Source organism: Oncorhynchus kisutch, unplaced genomic scaffold (assembly GCF_002021735.2).
Source record: "Oncorhynchus kisutch isolate 150728-3 unplaced genomic scaffold, Okis_V2 Okis06b-Okis10b_hom, whole genome shotgun sequence".
Taxonomy (NCBI): Eukaryota; Metazoa; Chordata; class Actinopteri; order Salmoniformes; family Salmonidae; genus Oncorhynchus; species Oncorhynchus kisutch.
The window spans coordinates 15,466,463-15,486,686 of record NW_022261983.1 but is presented as its reverse complement, the minus strand read 5'-3'; the positions used below and the strand labels follow the sequence as shown (position 1 = coordinate 15,486,686).

Genomic DNA, 20,224 nt, shown 5'->3' with positions numbered 1-20,224 from the left:
GAAACAGCCCAGGATCAGATTAGCCTTTACCAGCTCTGTGTGCTTTAGTGTTTTGTGTTGAACGTGCCACAAAGTATACAGCAGATGATCAGGTGTTTGAGACCAATGTCCAAAAACTGGTCTCCATTGATGGATGTAGGTCTTCCAGCAGGACAACGACCCCAAACACACATCAATAAGCACCCAGGAATGGTTCAAAAAGACACGCCGGACTGTTCTGGAGCGGCCAGCGAAGAGTCCAGACCTGAATCCCATCCGAAACCAATGGAGAGATCTGGAAAACAGCATTTGGTGGAGGGCATCCCTCAAACATTGAAGAATTAGAGCAGTTTGCTGCTGAAAAGAGGGGCCAACTTTGCCGGTAGAGAGGTCCAGAACTGTGCCTCGACACAATCCTGTTTCCTGTCCAATGAATTGAATTTACCACAGGTGGACTCCAAGCAAGTTGTAGAAACATCTCAAGGAAGATCGATGGAAACAGGATGCACCTGAGTTCAATTTAAAGTCTCATAGTAAAGGGTCTGAATACTTATGTAAATAAGGTATTTTAGTTTTTAATTTATATATATTTACCTTATTTATTTATATATATTTATATATATATATATATTTAAATGAGCAAACATTTTTTTTTTTTACTATTTTTGCTTTGTCATTATGGGGTATTGTGATGTCATTATGGGGTATTGTGATGTCATTATGGGGTATTGTGATGTCATTACGGGGTATTGTGATGTCATTATGGGGTATTGTGATGTCATTACGGGGTATTGTGTGTAGATTGATGAGGGGGAAAAAACCAACTTAACCCATTTTAGAATAAGGCTGTAACGTAACAAAATGTGGGTAAAGGAAAGGGGTCTGAATACTTTCCAAAGGCACTGTTTCATTTCTACCATGAAAGCAGGATAAGAGATGGACTTTCCCCTTTATAGCACATGGTTGGATAGGAACTAGCAGCACCCAGTCTGTTATCAGTAGAGCAGGCCGGGCTCCACCTCCACCTGCTGACTGTTGTAAAAGGTTTTGTGAGTATCTCAGGTTGAATAGGAACTAGCAGCACCCAGTCTGTTATCAGTAGAGCAGGCCGGGCTCCACCTCCACCTGCTGACTGTTGTAAAAGGTTTTGTGAGTATCTCAGGTTGAATAGGAACTAGCAGCACCCAGTCTGTTATCAGTAGAGCAGGCCGGGCTCCACCTCCACCTGCTGACTGTTGTAAAAGGTTTTGTGAGTATCTCAGGTTGAATAGGAACTAGCAGCACCCAGTCTGTTATCAGTAGAGCAGGCCGGGCTCCACCTCCACCTGCTGTAAAAGGTTTTGTGAGTATCTCAGGTTGAATAGGAACTAGCAGCACCCAGTCTGTTATCAGTAGAGCAGGCCGGGCTCCACCTCCACCTGCTGACTGTTGTAAAAGGTTTTGTGAGTATCTCAGGTTGAATAGGAACTAGCAGCACCCAGTCTGTTATCAGTAGAGCAGGCTGGGCTCCACCTCCACCTGCTGACTGTTGTAAAAGGTTTTGTGAGTATCTCAGGTTGAATAGGAACTAGCAGCACCCAGTCTGTTATCAGTAGAGCAGGCTGGGCTCCACCTGCTGACTGTTGTAAAAGGTTTTGTGAGTATCTCAGGTTGAATAGGAACTAGCAGCACCCAGTCTGTTATCAGTAGAGCAGGCCGGGCTCCACCTCCACCTGCTGACTGTTTTAAAAGGTTTTGTGAGTATCTCAGGTTGAATAGGAACTAGCAGCACCCAGTCTGTTATCAGTAGAGCAGGCTGGGCTCCACCTCCACCTGCTGACTGTTGTAAAAGGTTTTGTGAGTATCTCAGGTTGAATAGGAACTAGCAGCACCCAGTCTGTTATCAGTAGAGCAGGCTGGGCTGCGATACATACTTTATGCTGGTCTACATTGACATAGATCTGTTGTTGTACTTTATTCTGGTCTACATTGACATAGATCTGTTGTACTTTATGCTGGTCTACATTGACATAGATCTGTTCTTGTACTTTATGCTGGTCTACAATGACAGATCTGTTGTTGTACTTTATGCTGGTCTAATTTGACATAGATCTGTTGTTGTACTTTATGCTGGTCTACGTTGACATAGATCTGTTCTTGTACTTTATGCTGGTCTACAATGACATAGATCTGTTGTTGTACTTTATGCTGGTCTACATTGACATAGATCTGTTCTTGTAATTTATGCTGGTCTACATTGACATAGATTTGACACAATTTAAGATGATTTTACACAATCATGTCTCTTACATACATTCTAATGCCTCAAATGAAAGTGTCATTGATAAATCACGATGATGTCATTAGAATACAATATCAGTTGGTAGTAAAATATAATATTTCTTGGAACTTTTGAGTCAACAACATGTTTCTGTACGTGTCTGTTTTATTTACTGAAGGTATTATTTGTTCCATTGGTTGTGTGTGTGTGTGTGTGTGTGTGTGTGTGTTTGAGAAAGAGAGAGTCATAAAGAGAGAGGGAGAGAAACAGGTAGAACCTGATATGTAAACAAAAGGAAAATTCTACAACCCTTTGTTCATTCCAGACTCTGTTTCTGTTGAGGTAACCGGTAAGACGACGATTGTGTATTCCTATAGTTGATGATATTGTTGTCTATTCATATAGTTGATGATATTGTTATGTATATTCATATAGTTGATGATATTGTTGTCTATTCATATAGTTGATGATATTGTAATGTGTATTCCTATAGTTGATGATATTGTTGTCTATTCATATAGTTGATGATATTGTTATGTATATTCATATAGTTGATGATATTGTTGTCTATTCATATAGTTGATGATATTGTAATGTGTATTCATATAGTTGATGATATTGTAATGTGTCATATAGTTGATGATATTGTAATGTGTATTCATATAGTTGATGATATTGTAATGTGTATTCATATAGTTGATGATATTTGTATTTATTATGGATCCCCATTAGTTCCTGCCAAGGCAGCAGCTACTCTTCCTGGGGTTTATTATGGATCCCCATTAGTTCCTGCCAAGGCAGCAGCTACTCTTCCTGGGGTTTATTATGGATCCCCATTAGTTCCTGCCAAGGCAGCAGCTACTCTTCCTGGGGTTTATTATGGATCCCCATTAGTTCCTGCCAAGGCAGCAGCTACTCTTCCTGGGGTTTATTATGGATCCCCATTAGTTCCTGCCAAGGCAGCAGCTACTCTTCCTAGGGTTTATTATGGATCCCCATTAGTTCCTGCCAAGGCAGCAGCTACTCTTCCTGGGGTTTATTATGGATCCCCATTAGTTCCTGCCAAGGCAGCAGCTACTCTTCCTAGGGTTTATTATGGATCCCCATTAGTTCCTGCCAAGGCAGCAGCTACTCTTCCTAGGGTTTATTATGGATCCCCATTAGTTCCTGCCAAGGCAGCAGCTACTCTTCCTGGGGTTTATTATGGATCCCCATTAGTTCCTGCCAAGGCAGCAGCTACTCTTCCTGGGGTTTATTATGGATCCCCATTAGTTCCTGCCAAGGCAGCAGCTACTCTTCCTGGGGTTTATTATGGATCCCCATTAGTTCCTGCCAAGGCAGCAGCTACTCTTCCTAGGGTTTATTATGGATCCCCATTAGTTCCTGCCAAGGCAGCAGCTACTCTTCCTAGGGTTTATTATGGATCCCCATTAGTTCCTGCCAAGGCAGCAGCTACTCTTCCTGGGGTTTATTATGGATCCCCATTAGTTCCTGCCAAGGCAGCAGCTACTCTTCCTGGGGTTTATTATGGATCCCCATTAGTTCCTGCCAAGGCAGCAGCTACTCTTCCTGGGGTTTATTATGGATCCCCATTAGTTCCTGCCAAGGCAGCAGCTACTCTTCCTGGGGTTTATTATGGATCCCCATTAGTTCCTGCCAAGGCAGCAGCTACTCTTCCTGGGTCCAGCAATATTAAGGCAGTTTATACAACTTTAAAAACATTACAATACATTCACAGATATCACAATAAACTGTGTGCCCTCAGGCCTCTACTCCACCACTACCATATCTACAGTACTAAATCCATGTGTATGTATAGTGTGTATGTTATCATGTGTCTGTGCCTCTATTTCCTGTTGCTTCACAGTCCCTGCTGTTCCATAAGGTGTATTCTTATCTGCTTTATAAATCTGATTCTACTGCTGCGTCAGTTACCTGATGTGGAATAGAGTTCCATGTAGTCATGGTTACATGTAGTACTGTAGAATAGAGTTCCATGTAGTCATGGCTACATGTAGTACTGTGGAATAGAGTTCCATGTAGTCATGGTTACATGTAGTACTGTAGAATAGAGTTCCATGTAGTCATGGCTACATGTAGTACTGTAGAATAGAGTTCCATGTAGTCATGGCTACATGTAGTACTGTAGAATAGAGTTCCATGTAGTCATGGCTACATGTAGTACTGTAGAATAGAGTTCCATGTAGTCATGGCTACATGTAGTACTGTGGAATAGAGTTCCATGTAGTCATGACTCTATGTAGTACTGTGGAATAGAGTTCCATGTAGTCATGACTACATGTAGTACTGTGGAATAGAGTTCCATGTAGTCATGGCTACATGTAGTACTGTGGAATAGAGTTCCATGTAGTCATGACTCTATGTAGTACTGTGGAATAGAGTTCCATGTAGTCATGACTACATGTAGTACTGTGGAATAGAGTTCCATGTAGTCATGACTCTATGTAGTACTGTGGAATAGAGTTCCATGTAGTCATGACTCTATGTAGTACTGTGGAATAGAGTTCCATGTAGTCATGGCTACATGTAGTACTGTGGAATAGAGTTCCATGTAGTCATGGCTACATGTAGTACTGTGGAATAGAGTTCCATGTAGTCATGGCTACATGTAGTACTGTGGAATAGAGTTCCATGTAGTCATGGCTCTATGTAGTACTGTGGAATAGAGTTCCATGTAGTCATGGCTCTATGTAGTACTGTGGAATAGAGTTCCATGTAGTCATGGCTACATGTAGTACTGTGGAATAGAGTTCCATGTAGTCATGACTCTATGTAGTACTGTGGAATAGAGTTCCATGTAGTCATGACTCTATGTAGTACTGTGGAATAGAGTTCCATGTAGTCATGGCTACATGTAGTACTGTGGAATAGAGTTCCATGTAGTCATGGCTACATGTAGTACTGTGGAATAGAGTTCCATGTAGTCATGGCTACATGTAGTACTGTGGAATAGAGTTCCATGTAGTCATGGCTCTATGTAGTACTGTGGAATAGAGTTCCATGTAGTCATGGCTACATGTAGTACTGTGGAATAGAGTTCCATGTAGTCATGGCTACATGTAGTACTGTGGAATAGAGTTCCATGTAGTCATGACTCTATGTAGTACTGTGGAATAGAGTTCCATGTAGTCATGACTCTATGTAGTACTGTGGAATAGAGTTCCATGTAGTCATGGCTCTATGTAGTACTGTGGAATAGAGTTCCATGTAGTCATGGCTCTATGTAGTACTGTGGAATAGAGTTCCATGTAGTCATGGCTCTATGTAGTACTGTGGAATAGAGTTCCATGTAGTCATGGCTCTATGTAGTACTGTGGAATAGAGTTCCATGTAGTCATGGCTCTATGTAGTACTGTGGAATAGAGTTCCATGTAGTCATGGCTCTATGTAGTACTGTGGAATAGAGTTCCGTGTAGTCATGGCTCTATGTAGTACTGTGGAATAGAGTTCCGTGTAGTCATGGCTCTATGTAGTACTGTGGAATAGAGTTCCATGTAGTCATGGCTCTATGTAGTACTGTGGAATAGAGTTCCATGTAGTCATGGCTCTATGTAGTACTGTGGAATAGAGTTCCATGTAGTCATGGTTCTATGTAGCACTGTGGAATAGAGTTCCATGTAGTCATGGCTCTATTTAGTACTGTGGAATAGAGTTCCATGTAGTCACGTCTCTATGTAGTACTGTGGAATAGAGTTCCATGTAGTCATGGCTCTATGTAGTACTGTGGAATAGAGTTCCATGTAGTCATGGCTCTATTTAGTACTGTGGAATAGAGTTCCATGTAGTCATGGTTCTATGTAGTACTGTGGAATAGAGTTCCATGTAGTCATGGCTCTATGTAGTACTGTGGAATAGAGTTCCATGTAGTCATGGCTCTATTTAGTACTGTGGAATAGAGTTCCATGTAGTCATGTCTCTATGTAGTACTGTGGAATAGAGTACCATGTACCCCTGGCTATATGTAGTACTGTGGAATAGAGTTCCATGTAGTCATGGCTCTATGTAGTACTGTGGAATAGAGTTCCATGTAGTCATGGCTCTATGTGGTACTGTGGAATAGAGTTCCATGTACCCCTGGCTATATGTAGTACTGTGGAATAGAGTTCCATGTAGTCATGGCTCTATGTAGTACTGTGGAATAGAGTTCCATGTAGTCATGGCTCTATGTAGTACTGTGGAATAGAGTTCCATGTAGTCATGGCTATATGTAGTACTGTGGAATAGAGTTCCATGTAGTACTGTGTGCCTCCCATCGCTGTGAAGAGACCTGTTGTGGCATGTCTTGTGGGGTATGCGTGGATGTCTGAGCTGTGTGCCAGTAGTTCAAACAGACAGCTCGGTGCATTCAACATGTCAACACCTCTCATAAATACAAGTATTGATGAAGTCAATCTCTCCTCCACTTTCAGCCAGGAGAGATTGACATGCATATTTAATGTTAGCTCTCTGTGTACATCCAAGGGCCAGCCGTGCTGCCCTGTTCTGAACCAGCCTTGCTGCCCTGATCTGAGGGGCCAGGCGTGCTGCCCTGTTCTGAACCAATTGCAATTTGCAAACAATTGCAAACACGACTGAACAGTACTCCAGGTGCGACAAAACTAAGGCCTGTTGGACCTGCCTTGTTGATAGTGATGTTTAGAAGGTAGAAACTAAGGTCTGTAGGACTTGCCTTGTTGATAGTGTTGTTTAGAAGGTAGAAACTAGAGCCTGTAGGACCTGCCTTGTTGATAGTGTTGTTAAGAAGGTAGAAACTAGAGCCTGTAGGACCTGCCTTGTTGATAGTGTTGTTAAGAAGGTAGAAACTAGAGCTAATAAACTAATGAATACTACCCATGTAGTAGCCTTCCGACTAGACTGTTGATGCCTGCCTGATGGGTATACTATGATGTAAGCTAGATATACTGGTTTTCTAAAGTTAGCTAGCTTCAATTAGCTTCACGTTCCATCTCAGGCCTCATACATCAGAATATACAGAGCGCTAGTCAGGTTCAGTTAGCTTCACGTTCCATCTCAGGCCTCATCCATCAGAATATACAGAGCGCTAGTCAGGTTCAGTTAGCTTCACGTTCCATCTCAGGCCTCATCCATCAGAATATACAGAGCGCTAGTCAGGTTCAGTTAGCTTCACGTTCCACCTCAGGCCTCATCCATCAGAATATACAGAGCGCTAGTCAGGTTCAGTTAGCTTCACGTTCCACCTCAGGCCTCATCCATCAGAATATACAGAGCGCTAGTCAGGTTCAGTTAGCTTCACGTTCCATCTCAGGCCTCATCCATCAGAATATAGAGAGCGCTAGTCAGGTTCAGTTAGCTTCACGTTCCATCTCAGACCTCATCCATCAGAATATACAGAGCGCTAGTCAGGTTCAGTTAGCTTCACGTTCCATCTCAGGCCTCATCCATCAGAATATACAGAGCGCTAGTCAGGTTCAGTTAGCTTCACGTTCCACTCAGACCTCATCCGGCAGAATATACAGAGTGCTGGTCAGGTTCAGTTAGCTTCACGTTCCATCTCAGGCCTCATCCATCAGAATATACAGAGCGTTCCACCTCATCCATCAGAATATACAGAGCGCTGGTCATCAGGAAGATACAAAAGTCCAGAGAGGACATCATGTTAAGATCCCAACTTATTTATCTCGTGATCACGACATAAACGTTTTTGTTGTTGTTGAGCTGACAAGATAAACTCTATAACTAGGAGTGGACATATTGATAATAGATTGACGTTGTGGCTGAGGCGTAACACATTTTTGTTGTTGTAGACCCGGACAAACATACGTTATTTTTGCCACAATTTACCCCCTATGCACATTTTGCCATTTTTACAGCCTGGTACCTGATTTAGGTAGTTGACAAGTTTAATCGGGTGTGTTTGTCTGGGGACACAAAACTGTACTGTTATAAAAATAACTGAGGGACGTCTCCTTTCATATCTGGAAAAGGACAAAGTAGAAGTAGAGAGATGTGAATTAATAATAATTGATTGGATTTATATAGCATTCTTCTACCACCTGAGGTACTCAAAGTGCTTTACATAGTAGTGGGAAACTCACCTCATCCACCATCAATGAGCTGCATCCAGCTTCTTCACTAAGCTTCAGGTGAGTTGTCATAAAGTAACCCAGTACCAGGCTGTAAAAAAAGTCAAAATGTGATATGACAATTTATTATGATTTTTTAAAAAAAATATATTGATTTTATTTGCAAATCTCTTATTCCCCAGCATGGGGACAATTCGGGAGCCAAAAAAACGGACATATTTTGTATGTCTTTTGTTTGACTGCTGTTGCTCTGTCTTAGTTACGTTGTTGTACCAGAATCCCACGGGTTCTTATGTGTTTGTAAGGACTTCTAGTTTTGAAATCAAAATGTATCTAATGAAGGTAGTTTACAATATATGTGTTGCTTATAAAATGCCACCAGAGGGCGCCAGAGCATTAACTGTTTTGTCCTTCTATTTTCTACTGGGGTTGAGCACCAATGGCATCTAAATATTTGACTAAATATTATGTGGAAAATGGTAGTAATGTAAGTAATAGCAAATCATGATGTACATGTATTTCTCACAATAGTGCAGATGTCGGGGCTTGTAGATTATGACGCTACATGCTTTGTTGTTTAACAGTCTCCACTGACCTACAATGACCCCATCTGTTTAACAGTCTCCACTGACCTACAATGGCCCCATCTGTTTAACAGTCTCCACTGACCTACAATGACCCCATCTGTTTAACAGTCTCCACTGACCTACAATGACCCCATCTGTTTAACAGTCTCCACTGACCTACAATGGCCCCATCTGTTTAACAGTCTCCACTGACCTACAATGACCCCATCTGTTTAACAGTCTCCACTGACCTACAATGACCCCATATGTTTAACAGTCTCCACTGACCTACAATGGCCCCATCTGTTTAACAGTCTCCACTGACCTACAATGGCCCCATCTGTTTAACAGTCTCCACTGACCTACAATGACCCCATCTGTTTAACAGTCTCCACTGACCTACAATGGCCCCATATGTTTAACAGTCTCCACTGACCTACAATGGCCCCATCTGTTTAACAGTCTCCACTGACCTACAATGACCCCATCTGTTTTACAGTCTCCACTGACCTACAATGACCCCATCTGTTGTTTTACAGTCTCCACTGACCTACAATGACCCCATCTGTTTAACAGTCTCCACTGACCTACAATGGCCCCATATGTTGTTTTACAGTCTCCACTGACCTACAATGGCCCCATCTGTTTAACAGTCTCCACTGACCTACAAAGACCCCATCTGTTTAACAGTCTCCACTGACCTACAATGACCCCATCTGTTTAACAGTCTCCACTGACCTACAATGACCCCATCTGTTTAACTGTCTCCACTGACCTACAATGACCCCATCTGTTTAACAGTCTCCACTGACCTACAATGACCCCATCTGTTTAACAGTCTCCACTGACCTACAATGACCCCATCTGTTTAACAGTCTCCACTGACCTACAATGGCCCCATCTGTTTAACAGTCTCCACTGATCTACAATGACCCCATCTGTTGTTTTACAGTCTCCACTGACCTACAATAGCCCCATCTGTTGTTTAACAGTCTCTAAAATGGCCCCATCTGTTGTTTTACAGTCTCCACTGACCTACAATGACCCCATCTGTTGTTTAACAGTCTCCACTGACCTACAATGGTCCCATCTGCTGTTTAACAGTCTCCACTGACCTACAATGACCCCATCTGTTTAACAGTCTCCACTGACCTATAATGGCCCCATCTGCTGTTTAAGAGTATCCACTGACCTATAATGGCCTCATCTGCTGTTTAACAGTCTCTATAATGGCCCCATCTGCTGTTTTACAGTCTCCATTGACCTATAATGTCCCCATCTGCTGTTTAACAGTCTCTATAATGGTCCCATCTGCTGTTTAACAGTCTCCACTGACCTACAATGGCCATATCTGTGAAAGAGCGTCTCCTGGCCGTTCTGGATGATCTCGGCTCTGACGAGCTGAAGAGATTTAAGTGGCATCTAACTACAGAAAACCAGCTGGATGGCTTCCTTCACATTCCAAAGGGCCGGATGGAGACATCTGATGGACTGGACATAGTGGATCAGATGGTGCAGAACTACAGGGGGAATGTGGCTGTGCAGATCACACTGGACATCCTGAAGAAGATTAGCCGTAACGATCTCGCTGAGAAGCTAAACAGAGACTGTCCAATAGGTAATTCAGAATTCTTGTGTCTATAAGGTTTTGAGCAAATATATATATATATATATATATTCTATTGTTTTGTTGAAATTCTATATATTTTCTCAAATAAGTTATACAGTATTTGTATGTTTGTGATTGACAAACTGGTAAAATGATAATTTTTCTTTGAAATGTGCATTAATTTCATGTGCTTAGATTTTTTTTCTCTCCAATAACCAGATATATTGTAAAATAAAAAATGTATATATTTGTTTATTGTGTACTGTTGTGCATCTAGAGCTTGCTAACTATTCTATAACCGTTGTCCATCGTCAGGTCCTTCAGAGGAAGATGTTGAGAAGTTCCAACATGAATATAAACTGGAAGTAAAAAAGAAGTTCCAGCATGTTTTCAACGGGGTACCAAAGCAGGGCCATAAACAACTTCTCAATGAGATCTACACAGAGCTCTACATCACAGAGGGGAGAAGTGGAGAGGTCAATCAGGAACATGAGGTGAGACAGATCGAGATCACGTCCAAGAATCCAGCAAGACCAGAGGCTAAAATCCTCTGCAATGACATCTTCAAACAATCCTCTGGAAAAGACAAACCTATCAGAACTGTGTTGACAAAAGGAGTCGCTGGCATTGGAAAAACAGTTTCTGTGCAGAAGTTCATTCTGGACTGGGCTGAAGGGAAAGCCAATCAGGATATCCAATTCATAATTTCACTCCCTTTTCGGGAGCTGAATTTGGTGAGGGGGGAAAAGTACAGTTTTGTAGAACTTCTACATACATGTGTCTTAGAGACTGGAGTGATTGAGAGGGACTTTTTGAATCACATTTTAACAAAATTGCAAAAACCAGGAAACCACAATGAGAGCAAGTACAATGTTGTATTTGTCCTTGATGGTCTGGATGAGTGCCGACTGACCCTCGACTACGAGACCGGTAAGAGCTGGAGTGATGTCACGGATCCAACCTCAGTGGACGTGCTTCTGACAAACCTCATCAAGGGAAATCTGCTTCCCTCTGCTCTCCTCTGGATAACCTCCAGACCTGCAGCAACCAATCACATCCCTCCTGAGTGTGTTGACCAGGTGACAGAGGTACGAGGGTTCGATGACCCACAGAAGGAGGAGTACTTCAGGAAGACATTCAGTGATGAGGACCTGGCCAGCAGAATCATCTCACACGTAAAGACATCAAGGAGCCTCCACATCATGTGCCACATTCCAGTCTTCTGTTGGATCTTAGCTTCAGTTCTGGAGCATGTGTTGAGTTCAGATAAGAATGAAGAGATGCCCAAGACTCTGACTCAATTATTTATTGGGTTACTGATATTTCAGACCAAACAGATGAATGATAAATATCACAAGAAAGGTGAGCGAGATCCACGCAGGGATAAAGAAAGCTTCCTGGCACTGGGGAAACTTGCTTTTAACCAGCTGGAAAATGGCAACCTCATTTTCTATGAGGCAGACCTGAAAAAGTATGGCATTGATGTCACTGAAGCCTCAGTGAACTCAGGAGTGTGTACACAACTATTTAGACAGGACTATGGGCCGTTCCAGGACAAGGTGTACTGCTTTGTGCATCTGAGCGTTCAGGAGTTTCTTGCTGCGTTATACGTTTTCCTCTCCTTCAACAACAGCCATGTAAACCCGATGACCGAAGACCAATCCTTCATCAGAAAATTTCTAGTGAAGTTGAATCCTGCCATCACCTTCCACACGATTGCAGTGGATAAAGCCTTACAGAGTGAGAATGGACACCTGGACCTGTTCCTCCGTTTCCTTCTGGGCCTCTCACTGGAGTCCAATCAGACTCACTTACACGGCCTACTGACACAGACAAGAAGCACCAGAAGCAGCTCACGGGGCCATGAGGAAACAGTCAAGTACATCAAGAAGAAGATCAGGAACACTCCATCTTCAGAGAGGTGCATCAATCTGTTCCACTGTCTGAATGAACTGAATGACCATTCTCTAGTGGAGGAGATCCAAAGATACCTGCATTCAGGAAATCTGTCCAAACCCAACCTGTCACCTGCACAGTGGTCAGCTCTGGTCTTTGTGTTGCTGACTTCAGAAGAGGAGCTGGATGTGTTTGACCTGAAGAAATACTCCAGTTCAGAGGAAGGTCTTCTGAGGCTGCTGCCAGTGGTCAAAGCCTCCAGAACTGTTCTGTAAATACACGTTAAAAAATGACATATACAGTACGGGTCAATAGTTTGGACACACCTACTCATTAAAGGGTTTTTCTTTATTTTAAAAAATATTTTTTTCTACATTGTAGAATAATAGTAAAGACATAAAAACGATGAAATAACACATATGGAGTCATGTAGTAACCAAAAAAGTGTTAAACAAATCAAAATATATTTTATATTTTTCAAAGTAGCCATCCTTTGCCTTGATGACAGCTTTGCACACTCTTGGCATTCTCTCAACCAGCTTCATAAGGAATGCTTTTCCCAACAGTCTTGAAGGAGTACCCACATATGCTGAGCACTTTTTGGCTGCTTTCCTTCACTCTGCGGTCCATCTCATCCCAAACCATCTCAATTGAGTTGAGGTCGGGTGATTGTGGAGGCCAGGTCATCTGATGGGCAACTTCATCACTCTCCTTGGTCAAATAGGCCTTACACAGCCTGGAGGTGTGTTTTGGTTCATTGTCCTGTTGAGAAACAAATGATAGTCCTGCTATGTGCAAACCAGATGGGATGCCGTTTCGCTGCAGAATGCTGTGGTAGCCATGCTGGTTAAGTGTGCCTTGAATCGTAAATAAATCACCGACAGCGTCACCAGCAAAATACCATCACACCTCCTCCTCCATTGCGGAGATCATCCGTTCACCTACTCTGCGTCTCACAAAGACACGTCAGTTGGAAAAAAATCTCAAAATTGGACTCATCAGACCAAAAGACAGATTTCCACCTTGTCTAATGTCCATTGCTCGTGTTTCTGGCCCAAGCAAGTCTCTTCTTATTATTGGTGTCCTTTAGTAGTGGTTTCTTTGCAGCAATTCCACCATGAAGGGCTGATTCACGCAGTCTCCTCTGAGCAGTTGATGTTGAGATGTGTCTGTTAATTGAGCTCTGTGAAGCATTGAGTTGGGCTGCAATCGGAGGTGCAGGTAACTCTAATGAACTTATCCTCTGCAGCAGAGGGAACTCTGGGTCTTCCTTTCCTGTGGCGGTCCCCATGAGAGCCAGTTTCATCATAGAGCTTGATGGTTTTTGCGACTGCACTTGAATAAACTTTAAAAGTTCTTGACATTGTGATTGACTGACCTTCATGTCTTAAAGTAATGATGGACTGTCATTTGACTTTGCTTATTTGAGCTATAAATATGCCATAATATGGACTTGGTCTTTTACCAAATAGGGCCGTCTCCTGTATACCACCCCTACCTTGTCACAACACAACTGATTGGCTCAAACGCATTAAGAAGGAAAGAAATTCCACAAATTAGCTTTTAACAAGGCACACCTGTTAATTGAAATGCATTCCAGGTGACTACCTCATGAAGCTGGTTGAGAGAATGCCAAGAGTGTGCAAAGCTGTCATCACGGCAAAGGGTGGCTACTTTGAAGAATCTGAAATATAAAATATATATATATTTTTTTAACACTATTTTGCTTACTACATGATTCCATATGTGTTATTTCATAGTTTTGATGTCTTCACTAATATTCTACAACATAGAAAATAGTAAAAATAAAGAAAAATCCTTGAATGAGTCGGTGTGTCAGTTAGAATATACATTAGCATATTACTTATTCATGGTTGATTCTCAAATATTCTGCTACATGTACTGTACACAGTAAATTAATTTCCATTGTGTTTTACTTTTCAAAGGCTTAATGGGTGTAACCTCACTGAGAAATGCTGTGAAGCCTTGGCCTCAGCTTTCAGCTCAACCTCCTCAAACCTGAGAGACCTGGACCTGAGTGACAACAACCTGCAGGATTCAGGAGTGAAGCTGCTCTCTGCTGGACTGGAGAATCCACACTGTAAACTGGAGACACTGAGGTCAGTAGTCTGTATTAGTTCACTAAAGGGGATAGTTCTATAGGTATTTATAGAGAACAATTAGTAAGCTGTCATTGTAAATTAGAATTTGTTCTTAACTGACTTGCCTAGTTAAATAAATAATATCAGAGTAATCAGCTGAATTTTATATGTCATAGTTACCTAACTGCAGATTCATGTTTGGAAGAGGAAGAATTACACAATCTATTGATATTATTTATTTTCAAGATGCTTTACTTCCTGAAGTCAAATGTTTTTAGTTATATAATGATGTGATTGTAATATTATTTTAATCAGGTCATTTTTTAAATGCAAACGTCTGTTGAGTTTGAGGAAGACACACACCTGCCATTTCCCTTTTCACCACTAGTGGGTGTAAATATGTGATAAACTCTGCAGGTTGTCACGCTGTCTGATCACAAAGAAAGGCTGTGCTTCTCTGGCCTCAGCTCTGAGGTCCAACCCCTCCTACCTGAGAGAGCTGGACCTGAGCTACAATATCCCAGGAGACTCAGGAGTGAAGCAGCTCTCTGCTGGACTAGAGGATCCACACTGTAGACTGGAGAAACTCAAGTATGTAGAGAGGGTTTGTGGAGTTTGTGTCAATTCATGTGTGACATGGACAATTTTGGTTCAGGTTTCCTGGGTTAGGTATAACTATTTAATCAGGGGCACCACATTCACCCCCCCCCCCCCCCACACACACACAACGGTGTGCTTTAGGACCATGTGGATGCCTCCATGTGGTCAGGTAGGCTGTTTGGAGTGTTTATCCAACTGGAAAAATATTAATATATGTCCCCCCACTTCTAAAACCAAAGTTGAGCCCCTGTATTTAATATCCAATAAACAATATTTGTGTGTGGTTGTGTGAGTGTGTAGTTGTGTGAGTGTGTAGTTGTGTGAGTGTGTGAGTGTGTAGTTGTGTGTGTGTGTGTGTGTGTAGTTGTGTGGTTGTGTGAGTGTGTAGTTGTGTGTGAGTGTGTGGTTGTGTGAATGTGTGGTTGTGTGAATGTGTGGTTGTGTGAGTGTGTGGTTGTGTGAGTGTGTAGTTGTGAGTGTGTAGTTGTGAGTGTGTGGTTGTGTGTGTGTGTGGTTGTGTGTGTGTGTGGTTGTGTGTGTGTGTGGTTGTGTGAGTGTGTGGTTGTGTGAGTGTGTGGTTGTGTGAGTGTAGTTGTGTGTGTGTGTGAGTGTGTAGTTGTGTGTGTGTGTGTGAGTGTGTAGTTGTGTGTGTGTGTGTGAGTGTGTAGTTGTGTGTGTGTGTGGTTGTGTGAGTGTGGTTGTGTGGTTATGTGAGTGTGTGAGTGTGTGGTTGTGTGAGTGTGTGTGTGGTTGTGTGAGTGTGTGGTTGTGTGAGTGTGTGGTTATGTGAGTGTGTGGTTGTGTGAGTGTGTGGTTGTGTGAGTGTATAGTTGTGTGTGTGTGTGTGGTTGTGTGAGTGTGTAGTTGTGTGTGAGTGTGTGTGTGTGTGTTTTACTGAGTCACTGTTCTGCTTCTTGTGCAGTGTTGACCACCGTGGAGAGTACTGGCTGCTGAAAAAATGTAAGTGTTGACTGCTGTGAGGAAAATGTGAAATGTGTTACTGGTGATGAGACAGGAAATAGCATAACCTCCGAGTCCAATTACTCAACTGTTTGACCTACGTGGTCAGATGATTAAGGAAGTAGAATCAGACCCGCTGGGCACAGACATCAGTTCAACGTCTAGTTTTGATTGACGTTCGGTTAAGTTATCGACTAACCTGAATTCCACGTGAAATTCAACGTTGATTCAACGTCCTCACATGTACTTTTTTTGTTGTGGAAATTACATGGAAACAACGTTGATTCAACCAGTTTTTGCCCAGTGGGATATATTCTGTACAGGCTTGCAGACAAATGATCATATAAAGTACAGACTGTAGATGAAAAAGACGATAAATGAAATACTAAAAAACACATTATTTACAAGTACTCTCTCTCTCTCTCTCTCTCTCTCTCTCTCTCTCGCTCTCTCTGCCTCTCTGTCTCTCTCTCTCTGCCTCTCTGTCTCTCTCTCTCTCTCTCTCTCTCTCTCTGCCTCTCTGTCTCTCTCTCTCTCTCTCTCTCTGCCTCTCTCTCTCTCTCTCTCTCTCTCTCTCTCTCTCTCTCTCTCTCTGCCTCTCCCTCTCTCTCTCTCTCTCTCTCTGCCTCTCCCTCTCTCTCTCTCTCTCTGCCTCTCTCTCTCTCTCTCTCTCTCTCTCTCTCTCTCTCTGCCTCTCTCTCTGCCTCTCTCTCTCTCTCTCTCTCTCTCTCTCTCTCTCTCTCTCTCTCTCTCTCTCTCTCTGCCTCTCTCTCTGCCTCTCTCTCTCTCTCTCTCTCTCTCTCTCTCTCTCTCTCTCTCTCTCTCTCTCTCTCTCTCTCTCTCTCTCTGCCTCTCTCTCTGCCTCTCTCTCTCTCTCTCTCTCTCTCTCTCTCTCTCTCTCTCTCTCTCTCTCTCTCTCTCTCTCTCTGCCTCTCTCTCTCTCTCTCTCTCTCTCTCTCTGCCTCTCTCTCTCTCTCTCTCTCTCTCTCTCTCTCTCTCTCTGCCTCTCTCTCTCTCTCTTTCTCTCTCTTTTTAACTACTTTTTATTGTGTCAGTACAGTACACAGTCAATATACTCAACAATTAGTCATCATTTCATTCCATCCAGCGCCGTCTGTTAATTAGATGTTTTAATCAATGAGTCCTCCTCATAAAAGGCCTTGGTGATTAACATTCTGATGATGATGATGATGATTTCTAATATTGATCTTACCCTATCAGATGCCTGTGATGTCACACTGGACCCGAACACAGCATGCAGACACCTCTCTCTGTCAGAGGGGAACAGGAAGGTGACACGGGGGAAAGAGGACCAGCCGTATCCTGATCACCCAGGGAGATTTGAGTTCTGGCCACAGGTGCTGTGTAGAGAGGGTCTGACTGGGCGCTGTTACTGGGAGGCAGAGATGAGTGGGGGAGGGGATGACATAGGAATGACGTACAGAGGAATCGGCAGGACAGGAAACGCTGATGACAGTAAGCTTGGATGCAATGACAAGTCCTGGAGTCTGAGCTGCTCTGATTACGGTTACACTGCCAGGCACAATAAGGAGAGAACTGACTTACCTGCCTCCTCCTCGTCCAACAGAGTAGGAGTGTATCTGGACTGGCCGGCCGGCACTCTGTCCTTCTACACTCTGTCCTCCTCTGACACACTCACTCACCTACACACATTCACCTCCACATTCACTGAGCCTCTCTATCCAGGGTTTTGGGTTGAAATAAACTCCTCGTTGTCCCTATGTGAGGTCAAAAACCTTTAGGTAGTAAAGGACGGTTCTTGTTGTTATTGATTGGTGTTTGTAAATAATGTTTATTTAGTCAAATGGTTGACATTGCAATCCTGATTCTGTTTGAAGTCAATAACACTGAATGGACCTTTCCTGGTACACATTCGGCCAGATGAAGACAAATAAAACTGGTTGTTTTCAAAAACTGTTAAATGTTGTTTTTTCACATAAAAGAAGAAATGACAGTTGAAGTCTGTAACGGTGAAACGGCCATGTTTGTTAACGACATTACAACAACAAAGAGGTCACATCAAACAACAACAAAACAGTTTATTCCCTCAGACATCATTTCACAACAGCAGAGTCTGGACTACCGTTATGTTCCCCCATGATGCGGGTGTGATATAACAGAGTCTGGACTACCGTTATGTTTCCCCATGATGCTGGTGTGATATAACAGAGTCTGGACTACCGTTATGTTCCCCCATGATGCTGGTGTGATATAACAGAGTCTGGACTACCGTTATGTTCCCCCATGATGCTGGTGTGATATAACAGAGTCTGGACTACCGTTATGTTCCCCCATGATGCTGGTGTGATATAACAGAGTCTGGACTACCGTTATGTCCCCATGATGCTGGTGTGATATAACAGAGTCTGGACTACCGTTATGTCCCCCATGATGCTGGTGTGATATAACAGAGTCTGGACTACCGTTATGTCCCCCATGATGCTGGTGTGATATAACAGAGTCTGGACTACCGTTATGTCCCCCATGATGCTGGTGTGATATAACAGAGTCTGGACTACCGTTATGTCCCCCATGATGCTGGTGTGATATAACAGAGTCTGGACTACCGTTATGTCCCCCATGATGCTGGTGTGATATAACAGAGTCTGGACTACCGTTATGTTCCCCCATGATGCTGGTGTGATATAACAGAGTCTGGACTACCGTTATGTTCCCCCATGATGCTGGTGTGATATAACAGAGTCTGGACTACCGTTATGTTCTCCCATGATGCTGGTGTGATATAACAGAGTCTGGACTAGCAGACGCAGCAGAAGTCATGCTTGATTGACAACATGGCCAATGTTGAATGTTTATCCTTCTAAGCTTGGAAAAGAGACCCTTAAACCCAGACTTTGATCACACACTCTCTCCACTGAATAGCACGCTAGTGATTGCTTTGCAATGCTGCAGTTAGCCGCTGATTCCTTCCAAACCACTCGTTGTTGAATTTGCGATTTCCAACTTGTTGTGTTATGTTTGTGTCCAATGGACGATGAGCACCAATATGTTTTTATCTATAATTTCTCTTCATAATTTCTTGGGTTGAAAAAGATTTGTCAGTAGATTGTGAACTTGATTCATGATGATGACTGCTAGCTTAGATTTAGAAAGGTATGATGTTGACATGATCACTCCAATCAAAGCTACTGTAGATATAACGTGATTTGACATAATTTGATCTGTGGCCAAATCACCATGAGCCTTATTGGACGGCCACTTCTAATGGGGTGACAACTAGAGGAGTTCATTCATTTAATGAATTCTAAGGGGCTGGAATTTTTTGAGCTCTCCTCGTAGATTTTGCAATGACATGGTGTCCCCATGATTGACAGAACTTTGAGCCAATCACGGTGCAACTACAGAAGATTACCAACCCTGATGCTCTGTATTTTCCGCTGGCTGGCCCACCACCACAGAAAGCACTGAGCTGGGCTGAAACACCTGCATTTTGAAGCTGCCTTTCTCAAGAAACCAAAAAGAGACCATGTTAATATGCAACTTTATTAACTCAATACTGTTTTTTTGATAAATATACATTTTTTACACTGTTTACAAACTGACATTTGACACGTATTAAGTAACATGCAAAACAGGCAATAAAAAAAGGCGGGGCTCATAACAGGCCCTGAATAACAGGCCGCCACTGACTGACGCTAATGCAGTGACTGACGCTAATGCAGTGACTGACACTAATGCAGTGACTGACACTAATGCAGTGACTGACGCTAATGCAGTGACTGACGCTAATGCAGTGACTGATGCTAATGCAGTGACTGACGCTGATGCACTGACGCTAATGCAGTGACTGACGCTAATGCAGTGACTGACGCTAATGCAGTGACTGACGCTGATGCACTGACGCTAATGCAGTGACTGACGCTAATGCAGTGACTGACGCTAATGCAGTGACTGACGCTGATGCACTGACGCTAATGTAGTGACTGACGCTAATGTAGTGACTGACGCTAATGCAGTGACTGACACTAATGCAGTGACTGACGCTAATGCAGTGACTGATGCTAATGCAGTGACTGACGCTGATGCACTGACGCTAATGCAGTGACTGACGCTGATGCACTGACGCTAATGCAGTGACTGACACTAATGCAGTGACTGACACTAATGCAGTGACTGACGCTAATGCAGTGACGCTAATGTAGTGA

General features: G+C 42.9%; 1 protein-coding gene across 3 annotated transcripts; it reads left to right on the top strand.

Annotated features, from left to right (window-relative positions):
* The first annotated feature begins 506 nt into the window (after positions 1–506).
* Positions 507–17,975, top strand: LOC109886490 (NACHT, LRR and PYD domains-containing protein 12-like). 3 transcript variants are annotated; one of them, XM_031814430.1, is made up of 7 exons: positions 507–542; positions 10,196–10,488; positions 10,795–12,646; positions 14,322–14,495; positions 14,895–15,068; positions 16,000–16,037; positions 17,259–17,975. In XM_031814430.1, exons 2-7 carry the CDS (start codon positions 10,212–10,214, stop codon positions 17,798–17,800), a joined length of 3,057 nt encoding a protein of 1,018 aa, XP_031670290.1. In that variant the 5' UTR covers positions 507–542; positions 10,196–10,211; the 3' UTR covers positions 17,801–17,975. The 3 variants fall into 3 exon arrangements, with proteins under 3 accessions (XP_031670290.1, XP_031670291.1, XP_031670289.1); XM_031814431.1 differs by lacking the exon at positions 507–542 and adding an exon at positions 6,980–8,364; XM_031814429.1 differs by lacking the exon at positions 507–542 and having other exon boundaries at positions 9,026–10,488.
* Positions 17,976–20,224: the final 2,249 nt, after the last annotated feature.